This window comes from Mizuhopecten yessoensis, unplaced genomic scaffold (genome assembly GCF_002113885.1).
Source record: "Mizuhopecten yessoensis strain PY_sf001 unplaced genomic scaffold, ASM211388v2 scaffold10303, whole genome shotgun sequence".
Classification (NCBI taxonomy): Eukaryota; Metazoa; Mollusca; class Bivalvia; order Pectinida; family Pectinidae; genus Mizuhopecten; species Mizuhopecten yessoensis.
The window spans coordinates 172,183-199,076 of record NW_018408479.1 but is presented as its reverse complement, the minus strand read 5'-3'; the positions used below and the strand labels follow the sequence as shown (position 1 = coordinate 199,076).

Here is a 26,894-nt window from a genome sequence, read left to right as displayed (position 1 = left end):
CCAAGCGTACCGCGAAAAATGATCTATGACAACGAGCAAGAACCACGTGCCTTCGTTGTGTTCTTTAATGTCAGATACGTCTGCCAAATCTGCGTCCCACATGTAGTCCACACCCACTAAAGGTGTTTCGGCTGACGGCGTCTTGTGTCGAACCTGTCTTCGGACACTGTAGGGGTCTTGATTCTGCAACCAGTCGGTTATCTTTTGAAGACTGATCTTGAAATACACATATTCTATAGAACTACTGACACATATGTTACAGACCTACTGATATGAGTCAAAGCACAAATAAACATTTCAGACATTTGTAACGAACCTGTGCTCCGTCGCAAGATCACTCACTTCAAACGCTATCAGTTTCACGCGTCTCGAATCCACCATTCCTTAGTTTCTGACGACATGTCAAATAACGAGAATGTTATAGAATCTACCGACTGTTGTCAGGTTCCCATACAATCAACAAATACATTCACGCCTGGATTCTTCACAAGTAACGAAAAAGTTCGTGTGAAGTCTTTTGTAACCGTACAAATTGTATATATGATAAAAGATTTTTTTCTTCTTTGATATTATTTTCCAGGAAGCAAACGATAAGTAAAGGTTTTGCATTAATTTAAAAAAATGTTTTTTACAAAAAGAGCAAAGAGAAAAGTTCGAAATTAACTTCCAAAAATAACTCCCTCGTGGAGGGCAAGGTCGGCTTTACGGTGTTCACTGTATTTGTCCATGCGCGAACTTTGTTCCGGGGGGAAATCGAAACAATTTAAAATCTAACTTTCAGCTCAGAGTTCTATTGAAAACTTCAATCACCCTATATACATATCATACGCAATTGTATTGATACTGAATTGTGGAATAAAACTGAAGTGTTTGTTAAAATTTCAAAGTACTACTTTGTTTGCCAATCAGCACGCGACAACACGCTGTTCAAACTATTGAACGAAATTGTGTGGACTGTCGATAAGGCGGGCATTTTTAATTCTAAATATAAATTATCAGTTAAAAAATAACATAAGAGGAAGAGCAAACGTAAATATAAGTATTGAACTGTTTTTGTATGGTATTTATGATCTATTTGAATGACACAGCTTTGCAAGCAAACAGATCATAATGCGCTAGCGCGCATTATATTGTTTCCTTGCAAAACTGTGTCATTCAATTAAAGTACAGGCTGTACGTTCTAACTGAACCGTGGCAAAACACACAGTAACTCACATTAATGCCCTAAACTCTTTCTTCTGCTCATGTACGCATTAACATCGTAGACACGGATGTAAACACCATTCCATAAAGAAGCCTTATCCGATAACATATATATCGTAATCATATACTTGTTTAAAATTTAGACCAAATTGCATATGTGATACTGTATTATTCCAATTGTCGATATTGCCCGCCCGTGTAATAACCTATCGATATCAGCCCGTATCAGGTGATATCAGCCCGCTTCCGGATATATCAGCCCGCATCCGGGTCTTCAACACAGTCCGGTCCGGTGACCGCTTCAAATTTTAGAGGTTTATTGTTGTTGTCGTCTGCACACAGCACATCACACGTCTACAAGAGTCTCATGAGGAGGCAGTACTCGAGTCGTCAACCTATATCAGGTCCGCGGACCTTCGGCCCTTAGGCCTGATACAAGTAGCTCGGGCCAATATGGGGCCTGATATGAAAACAGACATGTAATAACCTCTAAATATATATTTTAATTTTACTTACTTGTCTCTTCTTACTGCTCCTAATTTTTGTCTCCGAGATTATCTGTTGCTCAAAGACACTTTCAGGTCGATTTTGTTGTTGATCCTAGTAGGCTTGAAGACTTCTTACCAGGAAGCGGGAGTGAATTTACTTTCCTGAAACCGTATAAATAACTTCCGTAGTTTGACCTGCAGCGGCTGTGAAGTCGGCACCTTAGAGTGACGAAACTAAGAAGCCTTGTGTATAACATATGTAATATTTCGCTTTGCTTTCACACTATTCAGGAAATGTCTTGTATGTTGTATTTTATTACAACAGAGGCCACAACAGATGTCTCTACCACAGAAATCCCAACCGAAGTTTCTACAACAGATATCCCGATAGAGGTTTTTACAACAGATATCACAGATGCATCTACGACAGATCCCCAATAGGTTTCTCTACAACAGAAACCACATTAGGTGTCTCTACAACAGAAACCACAACAGGTGTCTCCACAACAGAAACCACAATAGGTGTCTCTACAACAGAAGCCACAACAGGTGTCTCTACAACAGAAACCACAATAGGTGTCTCTACAACAGAAGTCACAACAGGTGTCTCTACAACAGAAACCACAACAGGTGTCTCTACAAAGAAATCCCAACAGGTGCATTTACGACAGATCCCCAACAGGTTTATCTACAGCTGAAATCACAACAGGTGCATCTACAAAAGAAATCCCAACAGTTGCATTTACGACAGATCCCCAACAGGTGTATCTACAGCTGAAATCATACCAGCTGCATCTACGACAGATCCCCAACAGGTGTATCTACAGCTGAAATCACAACAGGTGCATCTACGACAGATCCCCCAACAGTTGTATCTACAGCTGAAATCACAACAGGTGCATCTACGACAGATCCCCAACAGGTGTCTCTACAACAGAAACCACAACAGGGGTCTCTACAACAGAAACCACAAGAGGTGTATCTACAACAGAAGACACAACAGGTGTATCTACAACAGAAGACACAACAGGTGTATCTACAACAGAAGACACAACAGGTGTCTCTACAGCTGAAATCATACCCGCTGCATCTACGACAGATCCCCAACAGCTGTCTCTACAACAGAAACCACAACAGGTATCTCTACAACAGAAATCCCAACAGGTGCATTTACGACAGATCCCCAACAGGTGTCTCTACAACAGAGACCACAATAGGTGTCTCTAAAACAGAAACCACAATAGGTTTCTCTACAACAGAAGCCACAACAGGTGTCTCTACAACAGAAACCACAACAGGTGTCTCTACAACAGAAATCCCAACAGGTGCATTTACGACAGATCCCCAACAGTTGTCTCTACAGCTGAAATCATACCAGCTGCATCTACGACAGATCCCCAACAGGTGTATCTACAGCTGAAATCACAACAGGTGTCTCTTCAGCTGAAATCACAACCGGTGTCTCTTCAGCTGAAATCACAACAGGTGTCCCTACAACATAAACCACAACAGGTGTATCTACAACAGAAATCCCAACAGGTGTATCTACAGCTGAAATCATACAAGCTGCATCTACGACAGATCCCCAACAAGTGTCTCTACAACAGAAACCACAACAGGTGTCTCTACAGCTGAAATCACAACAGGTGCATCTACGACAGATCCCCAACAGGTGTCTCTACAACAGAAACCACAACAGGTGTATCTACAGCTGAAATCATACCAGCTGCATCTACGACAGATCCACAACAGGTGTTTCTACAACAGAAACCACAACAGGTGTCTCTACAGCTGAAATCACAACAGGTGCATCTACGACAGATCCCCAACAGGTGTATTTACAACAGAAACCACAACAGGTGTCTCTACAACAGAAATCACAACAGGTGTCTCTGCGGCAGAAACCACAGCAGGTGTCTCTACGACAGAAACCACAACAAGTGTCTCTGCGGCAGAAACCACAACAGGTGTCTCTACGACAGATCCCTAACAGGTGTATCTACGGCAGAAACCACAACAGGTGTCTCTACGACAGAAACCACAACAGGTGTCTCTGCGGCAGAAACCACAGCAGGTGTCTCTACGACAGATCCCCAACAGGTCTCTCTACAACAGAAACCACAACAGGTGTCTCTACGGCAGAAACCACAGCAGGTGTATTTACGACAGATCCCCAACAGGTGTATCTACGGCTGAAATCACAACAGGTGTATCTACGGCTGAAATCACAACAGGTGTCTCTACGACAGATCGCCAACAGGTGTCTCTACGACAGATCCCCAACAAGTGTCTCTACGACAGATCCCCAACAGGTGTCTCTACGACAGATCCCCAACAGGTGTCTCTACTACAGATCTCCAACAGGTGTCTCTACGGCTGAAATCACAACAGCTGTCTCTACGACAGATCCCCAACAGGTGTATCTGCGGCTGAAATCACAACAGGTGTCTCTACGACAGATCCCCAACATGTGTCTCTACGACAGATCCCCACTGACGTCACTGTTGACATCAATGCTTATGCCCCCGTCACCAACATCATTGCATGTCATTGTGAGTGTGATGCCAGTCGTAGGGTTGTCATCTTCCCTATCGTCAACATCACTAAGGAGCTACAGACCAAACTTGACAACCTGAAAAAGGAAACCGAAGTAAACGAAGAAATGTTATCGTCGACGATAAGAACGAAGACCAGTGCCAATGACCCTCGTCCCTCCTCGGCTTATATTGGATATTTTAGAGTTGCGCTTTCAAAAAGGAAGTTTATAACAAAGATATACCAGACACGGGGTCGAAAAGGTCTTCATCTTAAAAAATACATCATTGATTTGCTGACACCACTTCTAATTTGATGTAGAACACAGTTACTCAGTGTGTCTATATGCAGTTAAGGTAAATACTACAGACCTCACACGGAATTGTTATATTGTCCGAGTATCTATAACATACTCTTATAGCAATACAACTATGTTTAATGAGTTTAATATACACCTGTATGTTTGCATCATAAAGCTCAATATTTACAGTTTAAATAACATTTAACTGTACTCGCAATAAACAAAAAATGGGGATCAGTTGACACATCAATTAACTTTGATATGATGACGAATACATTGATGTATATTTTGTTTATGCACTAGCAAAATCTTTTTTGATAATTCAATTGAAGGTTCCAATCCTCCACATAAGGTGTCTGTCGACTTTGGTGACTCACACAACAAGACGCAACATTTAGCGAAGCCAATTATAAGCTAGATAATTGTACCTTGGTGTACATTCCGAACGATGATGCTCTTTTGGAGGCCTCGGCTTTTTTAACAGAACAGCTTGGAACGTATGCATCGTTTTATCATTTAGACGGCCAGGAATGCATTGCAATATATATTCTCATTGGGAAATTCCACGATTTTCGTTGCTCAGCAATATTGTCTGCACTCTGTTCGAAACAATTTAAAACAGGTACGTACAGACAAAATATCATTCGATTCATTCTTTATTTCTTTTTCTTTTAGATAACGTGCCATACTCCTTATTATCTACAAAATGTAAATAAAAAATACTCATTAAACCACAAATCAAAATTCATTGTGTTATTTCGATATTTTGAGTAACATCTAAAGAGGACCTTATACAAAAAAATGTGTATTATTTAAAACAAAAAACAAACAGAAAAATATATTTAAACAAGTAGTTCACTACAAATAAATCGTACTTAATATTGAAACATAGTTGTATCATATTTTAGTAAGAATTTCCTTGTGTTCATTAAAACAGAAAATCACAACAGATGTCTTAACTAGCAACATGAATTATCGGACTACAGACAGCACTAATGACGTAACTACTGATGTCAAAGTTGTCATCAGTGATAATGCCACCAACAACAACTCGTGTCATTGTGATTGTGATGCCAGCCGTAGGGTTGTCATCTTCCCTATCGTCAACATCACTAAGTGGCTACAGACCAAACTTGACAGCCTGAAAAAGGAAACCGAAGTAAACGAAGAGATGTTTTCGTCGACGATAAGAACGAAGACCAGTACCAATGACCCTCGTCCCTCCTAATTAGCTAACTTTGCTATCTAGGGATAGCGCATCTGACCGCAATATTACGGGGGAATTTCCATGGTGGACCTGTCGAGAGTGATCATGGTGTTGAAAACGTTTTGTTAGTTTTTTACATGTTTGTTTTTATTCCTTCTTTTGGTTTTTAATGCAACTGTACTGAATGTAAAATAGTGACATAAAAAATACTTTCAACGTGAAACATTCAGCGGTCTTATGTTGAATATGACAGATATTTGAATATTTTCAACCCCACACCAATATCACATTTTGTAAGAACGTAAAATAGATAAAAGCTGAGTTCGTGAAGAAAAACGACAATTGATTTATGTAAACACAATACAAAGGTAGCTTTAGTTGGTATTTGTTAACTATATTACAGATACATGTACCAAGGGCGTTGACAATAGATGTGTCAATTCGTATTTAAGAGCTGGATTTTGACTTGTTTGAATAGATATTTTAGACATGAATAGTGGTTGGATTAAAGGTACTACGTGATCAATGTTATTTATTAATATTCAAATTAAGCTTTCTTCAAAATAACTGAATACAATTTGAAAAATATCTCCATGAGTATGTTGATGACAATAAAATTAACATGTTAATGTACTTGATGCGTTGAATAGAAATAATGTAAATAAAAAAGAATCAGTTCAGTTTTGATTTAGATTTGTGACATGTTACAGGGGGGGGGGGACCCAGGAATTAGTTTTGGGGGTTGCCCAAAATTTTAAACTCAGAAAAAGACAATTTATTGGCACTTATCTAAAACTAATAAATTAGAAATGTCATGTTGGTTGTTAAGTACATTATGTATACTACTTTCTGGCACTCAAAATATACATAACGTCGTGATTTATGAGATTGTGACAATAACGATTTCCCCGCCGAGCGGAGCGAATTAGTTTTTTCTAAAGATGTAACACTAAACTATTTCAAGCACTGCCGAGCGTAGAAAGCAAGAATTTATCGGACATTTGTTCCATCGACAAACAGATCGAGTGAGGTGCAGAATAGTTTGCTGAGTTTGCGGTATTATTCCAGGTTGTATCGTATAGCGTAGAGTATCTGTATTTTAAGAAATTCTGTAAAAAAAACTGGTAAAAATGCAGGTTTTTGGTTAAAATGTAGGTTTTTGGTTAAAATGTTGATGTTTGTGTCATGACCTTCATGTGCATGTAGTTTAGGCAAGCATTTGGCAATTACATATTGATTCATTTTGTCATAAATATGAATTATGACTCTGTACGCATACATATGTACAAGGGCAACACCTGATTAAGTGATGCTAAGGAGGGTGCTTCATTGTCTTTAAAATTTTTGAAATTTATATTGTTTAATTGGTATAATTAATCACTCCTGATGACCATGTGTATATGAAACCACAGGTGAAAATACAGGTTTATCTATCATGAAATGGACTGTACCTTTAAAATAACACTTTACCTATATACCTAATTCCAACAGATGGTATAGTCCTCTCTCAACTGACAGGGTGATCACCACACCGTGACATTAGATTAGAGAGTCAGTCTAGTGAGCCTTGACCAGGCCACTGACTTGACGGGTGGAGACGACCCTACTAATATATAGATAATGGAGGATTAATCCCTATTATTTAGAGTATAAGCAGTGGACTCCTTGTTTGGGCAACACCAATAGGCATATATAGATATTCAAACTGCTGGCAAGGGGAAGCCATAGAAAATCATAGTTTAAGGGATGGTTGATATTAGAAGGAAATGCCATATGAAATAGAGGAAATTCTTATTTTTGGACACAGAAAAAAGGGTGTTGCCCGGGCAACTAGGGCAACCCCCCTGGGTCCGCCACTGTGTTCGTATTGTTCATTGATACTTCGACCCGATATATATGTACACTTGCAATTGTGTGTTTTTCATATTGTTATATTTGGATTCTTAGGTCTAATGGTATACGGTATTGTCATTTTGTTGATATTGTCTTGTAGTCTGTTAGATCGCGTTAGAATATTGACAATGGTTTCAAACTGACTGTCGCTTTTATTATCAGAGAAAAGCACTTAGATACAGCTCGTATAGGGTTATTGACACTTTATAGGACACAAAGGTATGCGAAAATCGAATTTCCGATTTTATTTTGAACGACATTTATAAAAGGTTTTTGAAAGCAATTATGTGTAGGCTAATGTTGTATTGAAATATCGACAGATAAGCAAGTTTTCATAGAAGCAGATGATAAAATGTACAACGGCTGTATTGATTAAAAACGATAACAAAGTAAGTAAATTCAAAGCCCTGCTTTCAAAAGTATCAGACAACCAAATACGAACCTCGGTATTCAAATGAACTATTGGGATAGTTTTGCATAGGGAAAAAAATCCTGAAAACATTTTTTTAAATTAATGCAAAACCTTTACTTATCGTTTGCTTCCTGGAAAATAATATCAAAGAAGAAAAAAATCTTTTATCATATATACAATTTGTACGGTTACAAAAGACTTCACACGAACTTTTTCGTTACTTGAGATCGCAAATTAGGAAAGTTTCCTTTTTTTTTGGAAAATGAAATTGCCAAAATAATTAAAACAATCAAAATGTACATCGCATTTTTCTTTAAGCCATCATGTATTTGAGCTGAATACTGCGTTATTGATCGAATTATTACCAAAACTATGCATTTTAGCGATATAATATGTGACCCTTTATTATTATTTTTAATGATAATGGTACCTGAATATCACCTGAGTCACCGTGCGTTTTCGTTTAAATAAAATATGACTGGCTATTCACTTGAATCAGCCGTGATTTTCTGTTTAGATAAAGGTTGTTATTTGCAATGTTTCTCCGACATATCCTTGTTGTTTTCCAATAAAAGAGTAACAGGTCGTGTCGTGTGTTTGATCACATAATACATGAAGTACAGTTATGTGAGCGCACAACACGTACAACGCACCACAAATAGCATGCGCACTTCGTTCACACACCGTCAGCACATCGTCCAGAACTGGTGCGCACACATGTGCGATTTAACAATCGTTCGCCTCGTTGTGCGCTTCTTATCGCACAACTGTACGATTTGGTACAATTTGTTGATCAATATTACGGAATGAAAAAAAATAAACGGAAGGCTCGTAATGTATGCAATAATGTACATTGTACACGGTATGTATTACTGTAATTGTACAATGTTACAATGCGTGCTACACAGTGTTAGATTGAATGGGTTTGGCTCCAAGGTAACAGAAGAGATAAAGAACAATTTGATGAGTGACCGGGGTATTACCTGGCCTGTGTCTGACACACAGAGCTGGTAGGTAATACTGTATGACCGATATGTAAACAAAACTGGGCGTTTAGTATTTGTTACATGTAGTTGCATACGGTTTGGCCTATAACACCCCTTTACCTAGATTGTCACACCCCGACGAGTTACGTAAGTGCCCCGTATGAGGATAACTACGGCCAAGGTACATGAACCTGTGCAAAGTGGCTATGTTAACCTGTATACGGGACTGTCTTGTAATTTTACATGTGTCGATAAAGGGCGTTTAAAAACACCGAAAACACCATTTCTTTATTTAAAAAAGTATAGACAGAAATATTAGCTATTAGTTGTAGCTACATGTAGAATATAGAAACATACTTCAAAATCAAGTTTTTATGATTAAATACAAAACCGTATATATTATTAAACCATTCCTCAATTTTCACCAACCACGACCGTTATCATAAACATTAGTTCATCGTGCGCACAAATGTGCGCAAGCAATGCTCTTTCAATTTTTTATCGTTCGCACATCTTGCACACATCGTGCGCACATCTTGCACACATCGTGCGCAGACCGCACATCGTGTAACTTTGTGCGATCCCAAATAGGAATTGAACGGCGTTTTTATTAATTTTTCATACCGGTATGAACGCAAAACGGTTACATAGCGGGCCTCATGTTTATCATTGATGTAACCAATTTGCGTTCATACTGGCATGAAAATTAAGAAAAACGCCGTACAATACATATATCTACATTTTTACTATAGAACAATTGTTTAGATAGATTTATTTGTTCCTAAATAAGTTATTTGTTTACTGTGTTTTGTATATTCGTCTTCTTTAAACGACATTGACGGAACTGCCCTAATTTAATAAATTTGGTGCCACTAGTTAACCGTAGTCATTTGAACGTTTGACATTCTCTATGTTATCCGAAGTGAAGCGACAAGACTCTCATTGAGCAAGGTTAATCTATGACGTCATAAGTAAACCACGTGTTATCTCACGAGATTTTCATCTTTTATACTCAAAAGAAATGTATTTCTGCTGGTAATATTGAAATAGTGGGTTGCAGCGCAAATGTAAATATAACTGTATATAAATAAAAATCAAAGAAAATCTAATAAAAAGACAAATTAAACTTTTTGTTAGAAAATATATTTCTGGGTAATCGTTTGACCATATTTTTATTTCAATCATATAAATCAAAATACAGAAGAAAAGGAAAGTGTATGCATATTTTTTTAATGATACTACGTGCATTTCTAATCCAGAAAAGAGCAATATCAGACAATATATTTTGAACAATACAAACATGTAAAACACGAGTTTCTTTTTAGACTAGAATGAGGATTTCTTCCTAAAGAGCATTTATATACACTGCATAAAATAATATAGTTATTTTCCTAAATCGCATTGTAGACGTGATAAAATAACAGTATCATGAAATATATTTTATCTATTCTGATCAGAAACGCTGGAACATTATTCTAGTTATATTTTTATTATTATTATTGTCAATTTTTAAACTTTATTTAATAAATTTTTAAATTTACTTTTAGTAGTATAATAATATATTCTTAAACATAAAACGGTATGTCGAATAAATCTTACGTTTTTTATTTATTTGTTTGATAATAAAAATTACCCGGGCTTTATCCGACTAACACGATTACCTACATGTATATCTTGAAATCCTGACTTCGTTGACAATGTTATGTCATACAATAAATGTTCTACTAGAGTGACTCGACTGAGTATATGAACAACGCGAGTGCCACACATTCTATAACACTACAACAATCAACCTCCCTACTCACAATGGGATACACTCAAATAATCAACCTCCGTACTCACAATGGGATACACTCAAATAATCAACCTCCGTACTCACAGCGGGATACACTCCAACAATCAACCTCCGTACTCACAATGGGATACACCCCAAAAATCAACCTCCCTACTTATAATGGGATACACTCCAACAATCAACCTCCGTTCTCACAATGGGATACACTCCAACAATCAACCTCCGTACTCACAATGGGATACACTCAAATAATCACCCTCCGTACTCACAATGGGATACACTCCAACAATCAACTTCCGTACTCACAATGGGATACACTCCAATAATCAACTTCCGTACTCACAATGGGATACACTCCAACGATCAACCTCCGTACTCACAATGGGATACACTCAAATAATCAACCTCCGTACTCACAATGGGATACACTCCAACAATCAACCTCCGTACTCACAATGGGATACACTCAAACAATCAATCTCCGTACTCACAATTGGATACACTCAAGTAATCAACCACCTCCGTACTCACAATGGGATACACTCCAACAATCAACCTCCGTACTCACAATGGGATTAAACTATCGCACATGGTCGCACATGAATCAACAGTGACAAATAAAGGTATATATTTTCTCATAGAGATGTAGATGTACACTATTTCAACAATCAATAAAAATATCTATATTTAATTATGTTTAAGCTTTATACATATATGTATATATATTCCTAAAACATTGACGGAAGGTTACATTGACTAATCTTATGATGCTATCTAACAGTGGAAGGCTGATATTGAATGTAGAATCTGGCAAAAACAACCATCATTATTGAGGCTTTGATTGTCTTTTATAGTCCTTCGGGTGAAATATGAAATCTCAGCAAATCTGTCAATTATCAAGCTTAATACTTCATAAGGGTTAGACGATTTCAGAACACTCGGTAGGATTTCATTATGATTATACATATGCGTCTGAACGATTCCGTTCAGTTTAAACCTTTCTAGTTAAGTATTGTTCGGTGTAACCACTGACCATTTCGATAATATCATACAGATTTTTTTTTTTAAATTATCAGTTAAAAGCTTATAATTGAGCTACCACAGACCATTTCGAGAATATTACATGTATATAGATTTTTGTAAAATTTTCAGTTAAAAGCTTATAATTGAGAAGACAGAAATATGCCGAGACGATAATTGAACATAAACGTAATAACGTTGTTCAGTATAGGATATACCATTAAGTATATAGAAAAAATAAAATTAACGACCGACTAAAAAACTAGCTGCTTTCACCCTTCACAGGGCTCTTCAGGTTTATTCAAAAGAGAACAACGTCGTGACGTCACAATTACAGGTCATCACACTACAATAGTAACGTGACGTCACGAAGTACACAAGATTGGTGGACAATTTGGCGTAAAATTTTATTGTGGCCTGTTGAGACTCGGTTTTAATATTTTTATTAGTTGGTCTTCTTTCGTTTCTCTTAAAATAGTGTCTGATGAAAATAGTTGATACAAAGGTAATACATTAAATTTATCTCCAGCACATTCATGAATATGTTTGTTAACATGAAGATTTCGTAAAGAATCAGTTCTAGTTTGTTGTCTATGTACAGTCATACGTGTTCTGAGTTCATTACCGGTTTGACCGATGTAAAAATCACCACATTTAGAACAAACGATTGCATAAATTACATTTTTTGATTTACAATTCATATTTACCTTCACAGTAAATTTCAAACCATTCTTGAAAATAAAAGTATTACACTCGATAATCATAGGACATGTAGCACATCTTGGTGTCTTACATTTGGATACTTTTGGTGTTACACAAGAATTATCAAACTTAGAACATGTCAACATACGTTTCAAGTTTTTAGGTTGGCGTCTACAGTGTAAAATAGCATGTTTATTAAAAATGTTTCTCATACGCCTGCTACTTTGCTTTAACTCTTCACATTTGTTCTTTATCACAGGAAACATATTACAATTCCGTGGATTGAAAGTAGAAACAAAAGGAACTAACTTTGATTCATCCTTTAGTTTTTGTAGACGGGAAGTAAAGGGTCCCTTTTCAATAGCTTTCTGTATACCATGTTCTATTATCTCAGTAGGATAACATTGAGCTTTAAGGTATTGCTTTAGTTGACTTAGTCTAGCAATTTGAGCTTGTTGGTCACTGACGATAGTGACAATCCGTGAGGCAAGATTAAATGGAATATTAACTTTAGTGTGTTTACTGTGGTTAGAGTAAAAATTTAGATAATTATGTGCATCTGTAGCTTTACAATATAAATCCGTTGTAATCTTATTTGAATCTAGTTGAACTAAAACATCTAAGAAAGGTAAAGACGTTTCGCTACACTCCATCGTATAACAAATAGAAGGATGTAAAGAATTCAATAGGTTTTGAAATTCATTTAAATCCTTATCAGAAGGCCATATAACAAAACAATCGTCAAGGAACCTTAAAAAATTATTTCTGATAAATTCAGTAAAGTTTTCCCCAAACTTTGTCTCAATCTTAGAATAAAGTGTTTCCTCTAAGTATCCTAAAACTAAGGTTGCATATGTAGGGGCAACTTTAGTTCCCATCGCTGTACCCTTAATCTGTTGAAAGTATTCTTGCTCAAAATAAAAAGAATTACGATTGAGGACAATGTCTAGAGCTTGCAGTATAAATTCATTACTAAAACGAGAATTAACTTTTTCTCGTTTTTTGATCAACCAATATTTAACAGCTTCAATACCAAGATCATGCGGTATATTAGTGTATAAACTAACAACATCAAAAGAAACAAGTTTAGCATTATGTGGGACCTGTTTAGATAAACGGCTCAGAAAATCAAAATCATCTTTGATATAACTGTTTACACTTGTGCATAAAGGTTTAAGAATGAGGTCTACAAGATGACTCAAACGTTGCGTTGCACTATTAGGGCCGCCTACTATGGGTCTAAACTTCAAATCCGTAGGATTTTCAACTTCAATATATGTACAGTTTTGTTCTTCTATAGCTTTACTTATAATAGAGCTTTTGTGGATTTTAGGCAAACCATAGAAATAACTAGTTTTATGCATAAAATTGACAAGATAATCTATCTCCTTTTCATGTAGGCATGCTTCATGTGTCCGTGTTAGCTCGTTGATTAATCTACGGGTTTCCGCATCGAAATCGTCACTTGCCGAAGCATAAAATTCAACATTACTAAGCATGTTATGTATGCATTCATAATAGAAATCTCTATTCATGACCACTAAGTATATACATTGACTTTAAAGTAAACACAGACGCATTTCAGAAACAACTACGGAAGTTACCGTTTGTGTTGAATATATAAACGAATGGATTTTCAAATTCAGCCAATCCGAATCTCCTAAATAATTCACCTATAGTGTAGATTTGTAGATAGGTAGAAAAACAGAGATATTAAAATATATCGGAGAGGGCAATTTTATGGTTCTAGAATAAAAGTACCTAATGAAATGGTCTCCTATATGGAACGAACTTCGTTCGTAACGCTGTTGTTTTGTATACTACATGTACAAGGTAAAGACTTTTTATTTAATAATAACTTTAAATTATTTGGTGTGGTTTATAACGTCAGATAAATAATATGCTATGATTTATCCAATACAAAGCTGTTTCATTTTTGTATCCTTTGAGCAATGATAAATAAGTATATGTATTTTAATTTGGGTACATTTGTACGATAAAAACCACCTTGAAAACTATAAATCTACCTAGTAATTTATGACACAAGTTGATGACGTGATATGTTTTGGTAGTGGTCATTTTAATGTAAATCGCATTTAAAAGTGTTAATGAAGTGGTTGTGTTTGTACGTAATATAGCCAAACTCTGTAGTCGTGGAATACCGACTTAAGTAAGTACAAACGTGGTGGTGGTCAGCAGGGATTGTTAATACATTCCCAAGGGGAGTTGCTCGTAAAACAAGTGAACAGAACACAACGAAAAACTGGTCGGAAATGATATGGATAATTAATTAATAAGGCATTTTTCAAACAGCAAAAGTAACTTTCAGTTATCTGAAAAGGAGCAAATCATAATATACGTGGTTTATACTCAAAACCATGTCCCTTATCTTTAGGCATAGTCACATCCAAAGAATACGTTTTTAAAGGGAATGTAATATGTCATTAGCTCTCTTTGTCAAAAATCTAAAAGCCGAAATGTTTTTTCTCCATGTTTTGAGAGAATACCAGTAAATGGCAACCATCTTTTGGCATTTTTTGTGTGATGTGATGCACGATATGAAAGGTATTATTTGTTTTGTTAGGGATGTGGCATCTTAACCGATAAGGATCATGATATTAAAGACCAAGGCGCACGAGCAGTGCCTAAAACAGCAGTGATGAACATTTCCTATCTTGTGAATATTAGGTCTTGATTCGCCAAGCAGCCGAGGTTTGTCTGTTTAAAATAAAGAAGCCAATAGGAATAGCACACAGTCTTAATAAAGCGGGACGCCTTTCTTCCTTGGGAAGAAAAGACACTTTTGCATATCCTGAATAACCACTTCCAACCAATGATATCACTTTCAACTGAGAAAACATTCACCCATACTTGATTGCCAAATAACCGTTTATATATAGAAATAGCAGCATAATCATTTTTTAACGTCTACACTACATAATGTACAGACATTCTTTTAGCGTGCATACCCATCAGTTTGAACATCGTCAATGTCGTCCTTATTTGTTGCTAGCAAGTCACAGGAAGTAGTGATTCAAAGTTGCAACGTGAACTTTCCATTCAAATGTCGATAGTTTCCACATATGGTATGTATGATTTCAAATAAGATAAGATAATTCTTATGGAAGTCGTTTTGTGTATTTTCAATATCAAAAGCTCTTTTGAAGGTGAATTGAACTAACTATCCGAAATGACAATTAATCATCCTGTAATACTATTTTAATTATTTTAATCCAGCCCATCACACCTATTCATCGTCGAACTATGTTTACACGGATCCCATTCATGGTCAAATTTCCTATTGGATGATATCCTCAAAACAAAATGCCGCTGACAGTGATGAAATATGTAAGAAAGATGAAGGTAAACTTGCTTACATCCCCAATAAAGCAGCCCTTGAGGTTGTTATGGCCTTAATGGACGCATCAGGTGACAGTGGGTAAGTTTACAGATTCACTGTGTTGTTTTGACATTTGTTCTGAAACTCACTATATGAGCATGACCAGACCTAGAAGTAACGCAGTTTGTTAGACTATAATACATGTACCACAAACTCGCTAGGTAACTTGGTTTCTCTTTAACGGCACGTGTTGGACTTGGTCAATGAGAGTATAAAAACATCGCTTCGAATAACGTGAAGAATATATCTATCCGGTTCTCGAGTTGTTGGATCACACAATGTTACACGATGTGCGCACGATGTGTGCGCGATGTGTGAACGATACAAATCTGGACGATTATTGCTGGCGCAAGATGGAGGAAAGTTGTGCGATTACAATCGTGGAAGGTGTACTGTAAATTGAGGAATGGATTAATATTATATATGGTTTCGTGTGTTTAAGCACTTAACTTGGTTTTTTTAATATGTTTCTATATTCTAGCTTCACATATTAGCTGATTTATCTATCTACATTTTCTTAAATTTAGAAACGGTGTTTTCGATGTTTGTTAAACGACCAAAATCGACACATGTAAAATTATACCACATATGGTATTGTCAATAGCCATTTTGTTCATGTACCTGGACCATAGTTATCCTTACCCGGGGCACTAATGTAAGTAGTCAAGGTGTGAAAATCCAGGTGAAGGGGAGCTATAGGTCAAATCCAATGCAAATGACAAATACTTAAAATTTACCTGTGTTTTCATAATGGTCATACGGTATCATACATCGGCTCTCTGTTCAGGTACAGGCCAGGTAAAACTCCGGTCACTCATCTAAATGTCACTTACCTGTTATGTTACCTGGGAGCCAATCCTATTGTTAACAGTCTAACGGTAACTATATATAACACTGTGTAACACGCATTGTAAAATTGAACATATGCTTAATTAATATGATAAGAAATAAATATACAATGTATATAATGTACTTACTTTCGGATTTGTTTTCATTCCTTGATTTTATCAACCAATTGTACAAAATCGCACATTTGTGCGGAGAGAAGAGCACAACGGGACGAACGATTGTTAAATCGTAAAGTTGTGTGCACCGTGTGCGGACGATGTGCGAACGGTGTGCGCACAATGTATGCACGATATTGGCACGCTTTTTTGGTACGTTATGCGATCACAAAACTGTAAAATGACTTCTATTGATATTGGATGCACATTTTAGTTGAATAGCGCTGTTTCGTTTATGTTGCTTTATGGATGACACGTTTTTAAAACGCAGTAATTAATATAACAACAATTGAAAGTAAAATCACATGGTTGAACGGCATGCTTTTTTATATTCATGCCGGTTTGAATGCATATTGGTAACGTCAACATTAACATGGAACCCTGTGGCCGCCATGCAATAGGAATATAACTGATCCGCGTTCATACAAGCGTGGTTATTAAATGCCCTTTTTATATGCCCGTCAAATTTGACGGGAGTATTATGGTATGGGGTTGTCCGTCCGTCCGGCGTATACTTTTGTTTGTCCGGCAATCTCCTACATTTTTCGACTACTCTCTTTGAAACTTGGTATACATTATAATCATGATATGAAGTTATGTCTCTCCTTCAAAAGTTATTGCCCTTTGTTCATTTCAGTATTTGATTTTTTTGTCCGGAGATTTTCTCCTTCATTTTTTTATAGCATGTCAGCTAACCACAATTAAAATGATGCAGATCTTATTTCAATGAAAGAAAGTATATAACACTATATGACATTCGACGGGCGTATTTTGTTCCGCCCTGCGGTACTCTTGTTAACATTTAATTATACAAATTATTCCGCAACGCAGTATTATTTACCATTTAACATTTTATAAATGACCATGCACCTACATGCTTTTTTGAAAAATGTATTATGCACGTGCTCTTTTAAGTGCCTTCTTATGTAATGTAAATGTTAACAAATGAGCCATGTCGAGGAGGAAATCTCTCATGCATATAACTATCGAACCGTTTTTCCTGGATTTATTGTAAGCGGCTTGATAATAAAATGAAAACGGAAAATCACTTGCCAAATTTTTCCACAAAAGATAAGTCAGGTTAAAATAATCAGATGGACTATGTCTTGATGTCTTGTATGCAATGAAAAAGACATCAAATTATAGTTGTGTGATAGCACAATCCACCAAAATTACCGCTTTTATCGTTTTTCATTGATCATGCTCACATCGTGCGCACACTGCAACTCGGGTAACGTTGTGTTATCCCACAACTGTAAATTCAATAATTCAGCATATGTTGGTTTCTTATCAAAGACTATTAAATTCGAGATTTGCAACGTTTGGAAAATACTAAATCAAAGCCGAAGCAACTTTGTCTTGATATAATCTAACGTAACATACGCATTTATTTTATGAATTCTTGATTCTTACTTTGGTTAATTCCAATAACGAATGTATGATTATTTCAGCTAATTTAAAAACCGCCACTGAAAACAATATGCTGCATGTACCGTGAGGTGTTTACTTCAAAGAAACCTGTTATTTTCATTATTTCCTATCACACTAATTGGTATTAACATTCTTCACAAATAATTTGGTTTGGTATCGTCTTTAGATGCATGAATCAAGGAAAGTTTGAGAATTCATATTTTCAGCAATCATTTTATAAAGAGATAAAAGTAAATAAATAGAATGAATAATGAACTTAGAATACTTTGATATAACTCAGTTGTCTTCAGTATCAGATACTATGCCACATTTCGTTCCTGGTATGAGTTTTCGGGTAATGCATTCATTAATAAAGGATTTTCATTAGTAAGAATTTAACAGAAAGTTAAGTACATATTAACAGTTGTATAGGAAAATGAAAAGAAGAAAATGGTATTTTAAAGCTAAACAATCTTACAATGAATATCATTAAGTTTGTCAGTTAGTGTAGTCTCAGAAAGTACTATGTCCGCTGGAAAAAAGAAAAAAAGTGGCAAAATCTAACAGAGGAATAAAAATCATATAATTAAACGGTTCTATTCAACATTAATAATTTCTAGATATGATGCATGAACACTATTATTTAAAAGTCTTATAAACTAAACAGCAACCCAAACAAAGTAAACATAAACTGCATTACACAGAAGGAAATAAATGTCAAAAGAATGGCGATCTGAAGTATTCCAACGTATTTTACAAAATATAACAAATAGGAAAGGGTCCACAAAAAAAACTTTTAATGAGTTTCACTTATAGTGTTTTGCTACATTGAACAGTTACAATTGCAACAGATAATTTGTAACATATTAAGCACGACATATTAAATTCCAGTAACAAGAGTATGGCCTTATATGTTGATATGATGTCACGCCATGACAATTACCATGTACATTAAACAGACGCAAAAAACAGCATTCAACGTATGTATTGAGATGCCACATGATGTTTGTTTTACGAAAACATCATGTTCTCACGTAAATATATGATGCTTACTAACAAAAATAAATAGTCCCGCTCATCGAAAACATATTGATCTTGAACCCTCATGTGTGTTATTTAACGCTAAACCAGTAGGCATAAGGTTTCATCCATGGAGGGGGATTTGTACGTTGTTTTCTTCTTACCGCAGTGTGAGGCAGATTTTTAAAATGAATTACCTGTAACTGAGCCAGATCGGGTAATCTCAGTCGAGGGCTCAGTCTCTGTAACCTAATCCTAACCGAGACGTGAGAAACAAAATCAATTTTACTAAAGACTACAAGTATCCCGTCTCGGGCCTCAAATAAAATTGGCCTCTACACTACTAAAGCTTCCGCGAATAAAATGTAGTCCGTCCTAACCAAGAAGACAACGTATTTCACAGTAATGATTTTATTTTATCTACACCATCAGATACTATCTGACAACATCAAAACAATACATATATCGACAAAACTGAATATTTATTATGCAGATTGTCAATTTCAAGCCCTTAACGCGCGGACGAATACATCGCAGTGTACCGAAATGGCTCGATTCAGCTACTCTTTGTTTAATACTTTGTCATAGATGTGCGAGAGTTTATCTCGATTTAGAAGCGTACCTGAATCGAGTCATTTTAGTACATATGTAAGAACTAATTGTAAATGCGCTTACAGCGTAGCACAACCGACATCAAATTTAGACAACTCGTACACATTTTACACCTTTGTGTACATACGCTTCAATGGTAATTTGTCTGATGAAGGTGACAGAGTGCATACCATACTACATGTTGTCATCGAAACGTTACATAGAAACCCTTATAGGTTGTGTTAAGAAAATAGTTTCATATTCATACTTATCAATTACCAATCCGAAGAAAATGTTCAGAAAAAAAAAAAACTCTTTGAAATCTTAATAGATAAATTCTTCATTATCAACTGATTTACTTGATACTGCATTTCATGTTACCAATACTTATGCTGTGAACTGTTTTCCTGACATGAATATTTTAATCATTCATTAAGCCAAGAAGTCGTTAATTATTCAATTAATGAACTTGTCACATGAAAAGCTTGTTTTACATCTTCCAGTGTTGCTTATGTTGGCTACACAAAGTTCGACGCTAATAATTTGGATATACAAGGCACTGGTCACCTACAGTCATGGTACGTGTGGGACAGTGGTCAGCCAGGAGGGACTGATCAGGAATGTATCGGGGTGTTTGACTACACAAGGAAATGGCACGATTATTACTGTACCCAGGACACAATAGCAGTGTGCTCCACACCTTTCGGTTTGTGTAATTCCATTCACAGAATCAATGAATGAATCAATTAAAAATAGTTTTAAGTTATCACTTATTGGATCATTTACTGACTAGATATGACTTGTTTTCAGAAACATTTTGGTATAAGTAATTTAATGCCTTGATATGATAGTAATATTTTTTGGAGCTAATATGATTCTTCCTTGACTGAAGTATTTACTAATTATTTACTACAACGACAGACTACCACATACCAAATGAAACTACATTATTTATATCCGTTACCCTGGAACTCTTAACGGTAGGGGACACTTTTAAAATATTTCGATACAATTCGAATAACTTTATCAATGAAAACACGTACTTTTTGATGCACAATGTATTTATTTATTCATTTATTTTGATTACTACTATAGTGCCAACAACTGTCCCTACAACAGAAATCACAACAGATCTCTCGACAACGGAAAGCACAACAGTTGTCACTACTGAAGCCACCACCGTCATCGACACCACTACATGTCATTGTGATTGTGATGACAGTCCTAGTTTTGACATCTACCCTGTCGTCAACATCACTGAGGAGCTACAGGCACAACTTGACACCCTGAGGAAGGAAACGAAAGTAAATGAAGAGATGCTATCGTCGACGATAAGGAAGAGGACTAGTGTCAGAGACCCTCGACCCTCCTCTGCCTACGTGGGGTACTTAGGCATAGGGCTTCTCACTCTGATATTCGGCGGAATTTTTGTGCTGGACCTACCGAGAGTCATCATAGTGTTTAAAACATTGTTTTAATATTAGACATGCTTGCCCTGCCTTTCTTTTTCTTTCGAGAAATGCATTCTTAATGTTAGTGTACTAGATTTAAAAACGGACAAATAGCTATACTTTAAGTAGGTCATATTCATTATATTCCATCGTTGAACTTTTAAACTTTTTGGTTTGTATTAATCACAAAACAAAAAATCATCAATTCGAAAGAATGTAAAATAGATAACATTGAAAAACGGTCAAATAGCTATACTTTAATTATGTTATATTCATTATATTCCTTTCTTGAAATTTTTAAATCTTTTCGGTTTGTATTAATCACAAAACAAAAAACCATCAATTCGATTGAACGTAAAATATATAAAATTGAAAAGACTAAGTAGGGATCGTAAAGAACAATAAGACATGCAGTTCTAGGAAAACATACGAAGATAAATTCCCCATGATATTTTTGTTAAATGTTATCTGTATTACAGAAACCGAGGGGGTCGGTAAAACATCGATTATTAGTGTGTAGCTTCGTGTCTTTGTTGAAGATATTTTGTTTTTATTTTGTTTGATTTATTCAATAATTTAATCATTTTTTAAATATAATTTTTAAGATGGAGAGTGGTAAAAATATATCTAAACTATTCCAGTGTTATATCAAGAGGTGTTCAACGGAATGTATTGCTCGTTTCAGAGTCCTAGGTATTTTCATATTTTGCAAAGTTAACCAATCATTATTCAAACAAGAGTTTTGTGCAATAATAATGACATTTTTTTCATCTCGCTTCAAGCATTGATATCAAAACATCCACTGCAATAAACTATGAACAAAAAGAAAAGCAAATAATTGAACCGGTATTAGAATCGTCCTGGTGATGATTAGTGGTTCTAAAATTAACACAGTTGATATACATCATGCGTTGTGACGAACTGGTGTCAATAAGAATAAACCGTGACACTTCTGTTTTGGAATCTATATATTATTGTTGCCTGCTATCTCGTCCCTATATAAATGTGTAATAGTGTGTTTACTGTCTTGTTAATCTGCGTGTCCTTGTAGTACGGTGTTGTCAATGTTGTGATGATATTGTGCAGTATACTCAGATTATAATGTTTTTTAAAATAGCTGTCGCTTTCATAATTAAAGAGCAGTTATTAAATACCGTTGTTTGTATCATTGTTCATATAAATGCACGCATCAAAGTCTCCTATTAAAATATAAAACATTTATAGACGGCATTTGAATATTACTCCGTGTAAGCTAGTGATCATTGAAATATCAATGAATTAACGATTTCCATAATCTCACTTGATGAAGGATAATGATTAAAAATCAAAATTTAATAAAAGTAAAAAAAACAATCAAAACAGCTTCCTTTTTAAAGATTCAGAAGATCAAATACGAACAAAAGTGGTGTTTGTATTGATATTATGTCTCTGCATAAAGCTTGGCTATATCAGAGCATCATAAAACAACAACGATGCAGGTGGTTCGGGTACGGATTGATACTGGCCAGAATACACCACAAAAATAGCCTGCAGCTGAATTAGAAGCTTGGATGACAGTAACAGCAAAGTGAGGAATTTAACTTCAATTCGGGCGAGACAATTATGTAGCATAGGACAGGTCCAAACAGAGATAGACAAAGTATGTTGAGACCTTATGACCCAGTTATCATCGAAGACAAGATGTAAGTGAGCATACCACTGACAGCCTCATTATACTATAACGGGCACCACTGTCACAGTCGGGGTTTACTACAAAGTGTTATTTTCTATTTATAGTATGTTCCGGTATTCATTGAAGATGAGACATTATGAATGACTTTGTAGGGCTTAGAGTTATATTGTTTTCTCAATCTATTTAATTTTTATTTTGATCCTTTGCATTAAGAATTCCTAAACAGTGGCATTGGCAATCGTAGGATCGGCAGTGCATGGTTCCTTAGTGTGATTGCTATAGATATTGCTGCTGCCTTTATTAGTTTCTTTCTGCTTGCAAAACTCAATTCTCGAATAACAATTAAACCTTCTTTAATTTCAGAGTCGGAAAGGGGGGACAATATATTACAAGGTTTGGACAAGTTTCATTAACAAAAGCCGAAAAATATTTAGATTGGAAAATAAATGATTTTGTAAGTCATTATTTGTCAAACACAAATATACGAAATATGTCCTAATATTTACATTTGCATGGCATTGTCACTATATAGCCTCTTTGAAAGCTGTGTCGTTGATGGGACTTTAATTACCATGCATCACGAGACACAATTCTTAGCGTATTAATACAACACTGACCGGAACTACAATATCCAATATAAATAAACATGACGGCTGCTGAAATATCGCTGGGCATTGTGAGATTTGACAATGTCATTGTAAATTTATGTGCAAAATAAAAAATAAAATAAAAAACACTTTTATTACAACGAAAACAAGACCAAGGTCTGCAATATCGTACAAAATGCACATCGGTTGAAATCACCAATGCCGGCAATGGAAACAATTTTAACGCTCATGCAATTTATCAGAAATATCGTCTGTTACACTGCACTGATCAACAGGGGTTCGTTACAAATGTCTGAAATACACATATTCTATAGACCTACTGACACATATGTTACAGACCTACTGATATGAGTCAAAGCACAAATAAACATTTCAGACATTTGTAACGAACCTGTGCTCCGTCGCAAGATCACTCACTTCAAACGCTATCAGTTTCACGCGTCTCGAATCCACCATTCCTTAGTTTCTGACGACATGTCAAAAAATGAGGATGTTATAGAATCTACCGACTGTTGTCAGGTTCCCATACAATCAACAAATACATTCACGCCTGGCTGGATTCTTCACAAAATGAGCAAAGAGAAAAGTTCGAAATTAACTTCCAAAAATAACTCCCTCGTGGAGGGCAAGGTCGGATTTACGGTGTTCACTGTATTTGTCCATGCGCGAACTTTGTTCCTGGGGGAAATCGAAACAATTTAAAATCTAACTTTCAGCTCAGAGTTCTATTGAAAACTTAAATCACCCTATATACATATCATACGCAATTGTATTAATACTGAATTGTGGAATAAAATTGAAGTGTTTGTTAAAATTTCAAAGTACTACTTTGTTTGCCAATCAGCACGCGACAATACGCTGTTCAAACTATTGAACGAAATTGTGTGGACTGTCGATAAGGCGGGCATTTTTAATTTTAAATATAAATTATCAGTTAAAGAATAACATAAGAGGCAGAGAAAACGTAAATATAAGTATTGAACTGTTTTTGTATGGTATTTATGAGCTAGCGCGCATTATGTTGTTTGCTTGCAAAACTGTGTCTTTCAATTAAAGTACAGGCTGTACGTTCTAACTGAACCGTGGCAAAACACGCAGTAACTGTCATTAATGCCCTAAACTCTTTCTTCTGCTCATGTACGCATTAACATCGTAGACACGGAGGTAAACACCATTCCATAAAGAAGCCTTATCCGATAACATATATATCGTTATCATATACTTGTTTAAAATTTAGACCAAATTGCATATGTGATACTGTATTATTCCAATTGTCGATATTGCCCGCCCGTGTAATAACCTATCGATATCAGCCCGCAGCCGGTGATATCAGCCCGCTTCCGGTTATATATCAGCTCGCATCCGGGTCTTCAACACAGTCCGGTCCGGTGACCGCTTCAAATTTTAGAGGTTTATTGTTGTTGTCGTCTGTACGCAGCACCCCTCGTCTACAATGGAGTCTCATGGAGAGGCAGTACTCGAGTCGTTAGCTCAACGAATACTTGAATCAGATGAATTTCACGACAAAGAAAATGACCAAAGGTTTGAAGAGGCAAAGTTTGTTAACATCGAAAGAGAGGACACCGGTAGTTTTGTCGATACCATGAGAAATAGTAACACAAAGGAAAAAAATCGTTTTAAAGGATTTTTTTTCATTAGTAAAATGTATATGATAAAAATGTTATAACATGCCTGTTTTTATGTCAGACCGATTGGCCCTCAACCTATATCAGGCCTGCGGACCTTCGGCCCTTAGGCCTGATATACAGTAAGTAGCTCGGGCCAATATGGGGCCTGATATGAAAACAGACATGTAATAACCTCTAAATATATATTTTAATTTTACTTACTTGTCTCTTCTTACTGCTCCTAATTTTTGCCTCCGAGTTTATCTGTTGCTCAAAGACACTTTCAGGTCGATTTTGTTGTTGATCCTGGTAGGCTTGAAGACTTCTTACCAGGAAGCGGGAGTGAATTTACTTTCCCGAAACCCTATAAATAACTTCCGTTGTTTGACTTGCAGCGGCTGTAAAGTCGGCACCTTAGAGTGACGAAACTAAGAAGCCTTGTGTATAACATATGTGATATTTCGCTTTGCTTTCACACTATTCAGGAAATGTCTTGTATGTTGTATTTTATTACAACAGAGGCCACAACAGATGTCTCTACCACAGAAATCCCAACCGAAGTTTCTACAACAGATATCCCGATAGACGTTTTTACAACAGATATCACAGATGCATCTACGACAGATCCCCAATAGGTTTCTCTACAACAGAAACCACATTAGGTGTCTCTACAACAGAAACCACAACAGGTGTCTCTACAACAGAAACCACAACAGTTGTCTCTACAGCTGAAATCACAACAGGTGCATTTACGACAGATCCCCAACAGTTGTCTCTACAGCTGAAATCACAACAGGTGTCTCTTCAGCTGAAATCACAACAGGTGTATCTACAGCTGAAATCACAACAGGTGTATCTACCACAGATCCCCAACAGGTGTATCTACAACAGAAACCACAACAGGTGTCCCTACAACATAAATCACAACAGGTGTATCTACAACCGAAATCCCAACAGGTGCATTTACGACAGATCCCCAACAGGTGTATCTACAGCTGAAATCATAACAGCTGCACCTACGACAGATCCCCAACAGGTGTATCTACAGCTGAAATCACAACAGGTGCATCTACGACAGATCCCCAAACAGGTGTATCTACAGCTGAAATCACAACAGGTGCATCTAAGACAGATCCCCAACAGGTGTATTTACAACAGAAACCACAACAGGTGTCTCTACAACAGAAATCACAACAGGTGTCTCTGCGGCAGAAACCACAACAGGTGTCTCTACGACAGATCCCCAACAGGTGTATCTACAACAGAAACCACAACAGGTGTCTCTACGGCAGAAACCACAACAGGTGTCTTAACGACAGAAAACCACAACAGGTGTCTCTGCGGCAGAAACCACAACAGGTGTCTCTACGACAGATCCCCAACAGGTGTATCTACAACAGAACCACAACAGGTGTCTCTACGGCAGAAACCACAGCAGGTGTCTCTACGACAGAAACCACAACAGGTGTCTCTGCGGCAGAAACCACAACAGGTGTCTCTACAGCTGAAATCACAACATGTGTCTCTACGACAGATCCCCAACAGGTGTCTCTACTACAGATCCCCAA

At 36.3% G+C, this 26,894-nt stretch overlaps 2 protein-coding genes across 2 annotated transcripts; both read left to right on the top strand.

The window, feature by feature from the left end:
- Positions 1–1,656: 1,656 nt before the first annotated feature.
- LOC110460032 (hyphal wall protein 2-like) lies at positions 1,657–5,755 on the top strand. Its single transcript, XM_021512730.1, has 5 exons — positions 1,657–1,682; positions 2,017–2,373; positions 2,496–3,095; positions 3,433–4,243; positions 5,465–5,755. The coding sequence occupies exons 1-5, from the start codon at positions 1,657–1,659 to the stop codon at positions 5,753–5,755; spliced, it is 2,085 nt and encodes a 694-aa protein (XP_021368405.1).
- Positions 5,756–15,847: 10,092 nt separating this feature from the next.
- LOC110460030 lies at positions 15,848–21,560 on the top strand. Its single transcript, XM_021512729.1, has 3 exons — positions 15,848–15,981; positions 20,471–20,673; positions 21,063–21,560. The coding sequence occupies exons 1-3, from the start codon at positions 15,848–15,850 to the stop codon at positions 21,443–21,445; spliced, it is 720 nt and encodes a 239-aa protein (XP_021368404.1). The 3' UTR covers positions 21,446–21,560.
- The last annotated feature ends 5,334 nt before the right edge of the window (positions 21,561–26,894 follow it).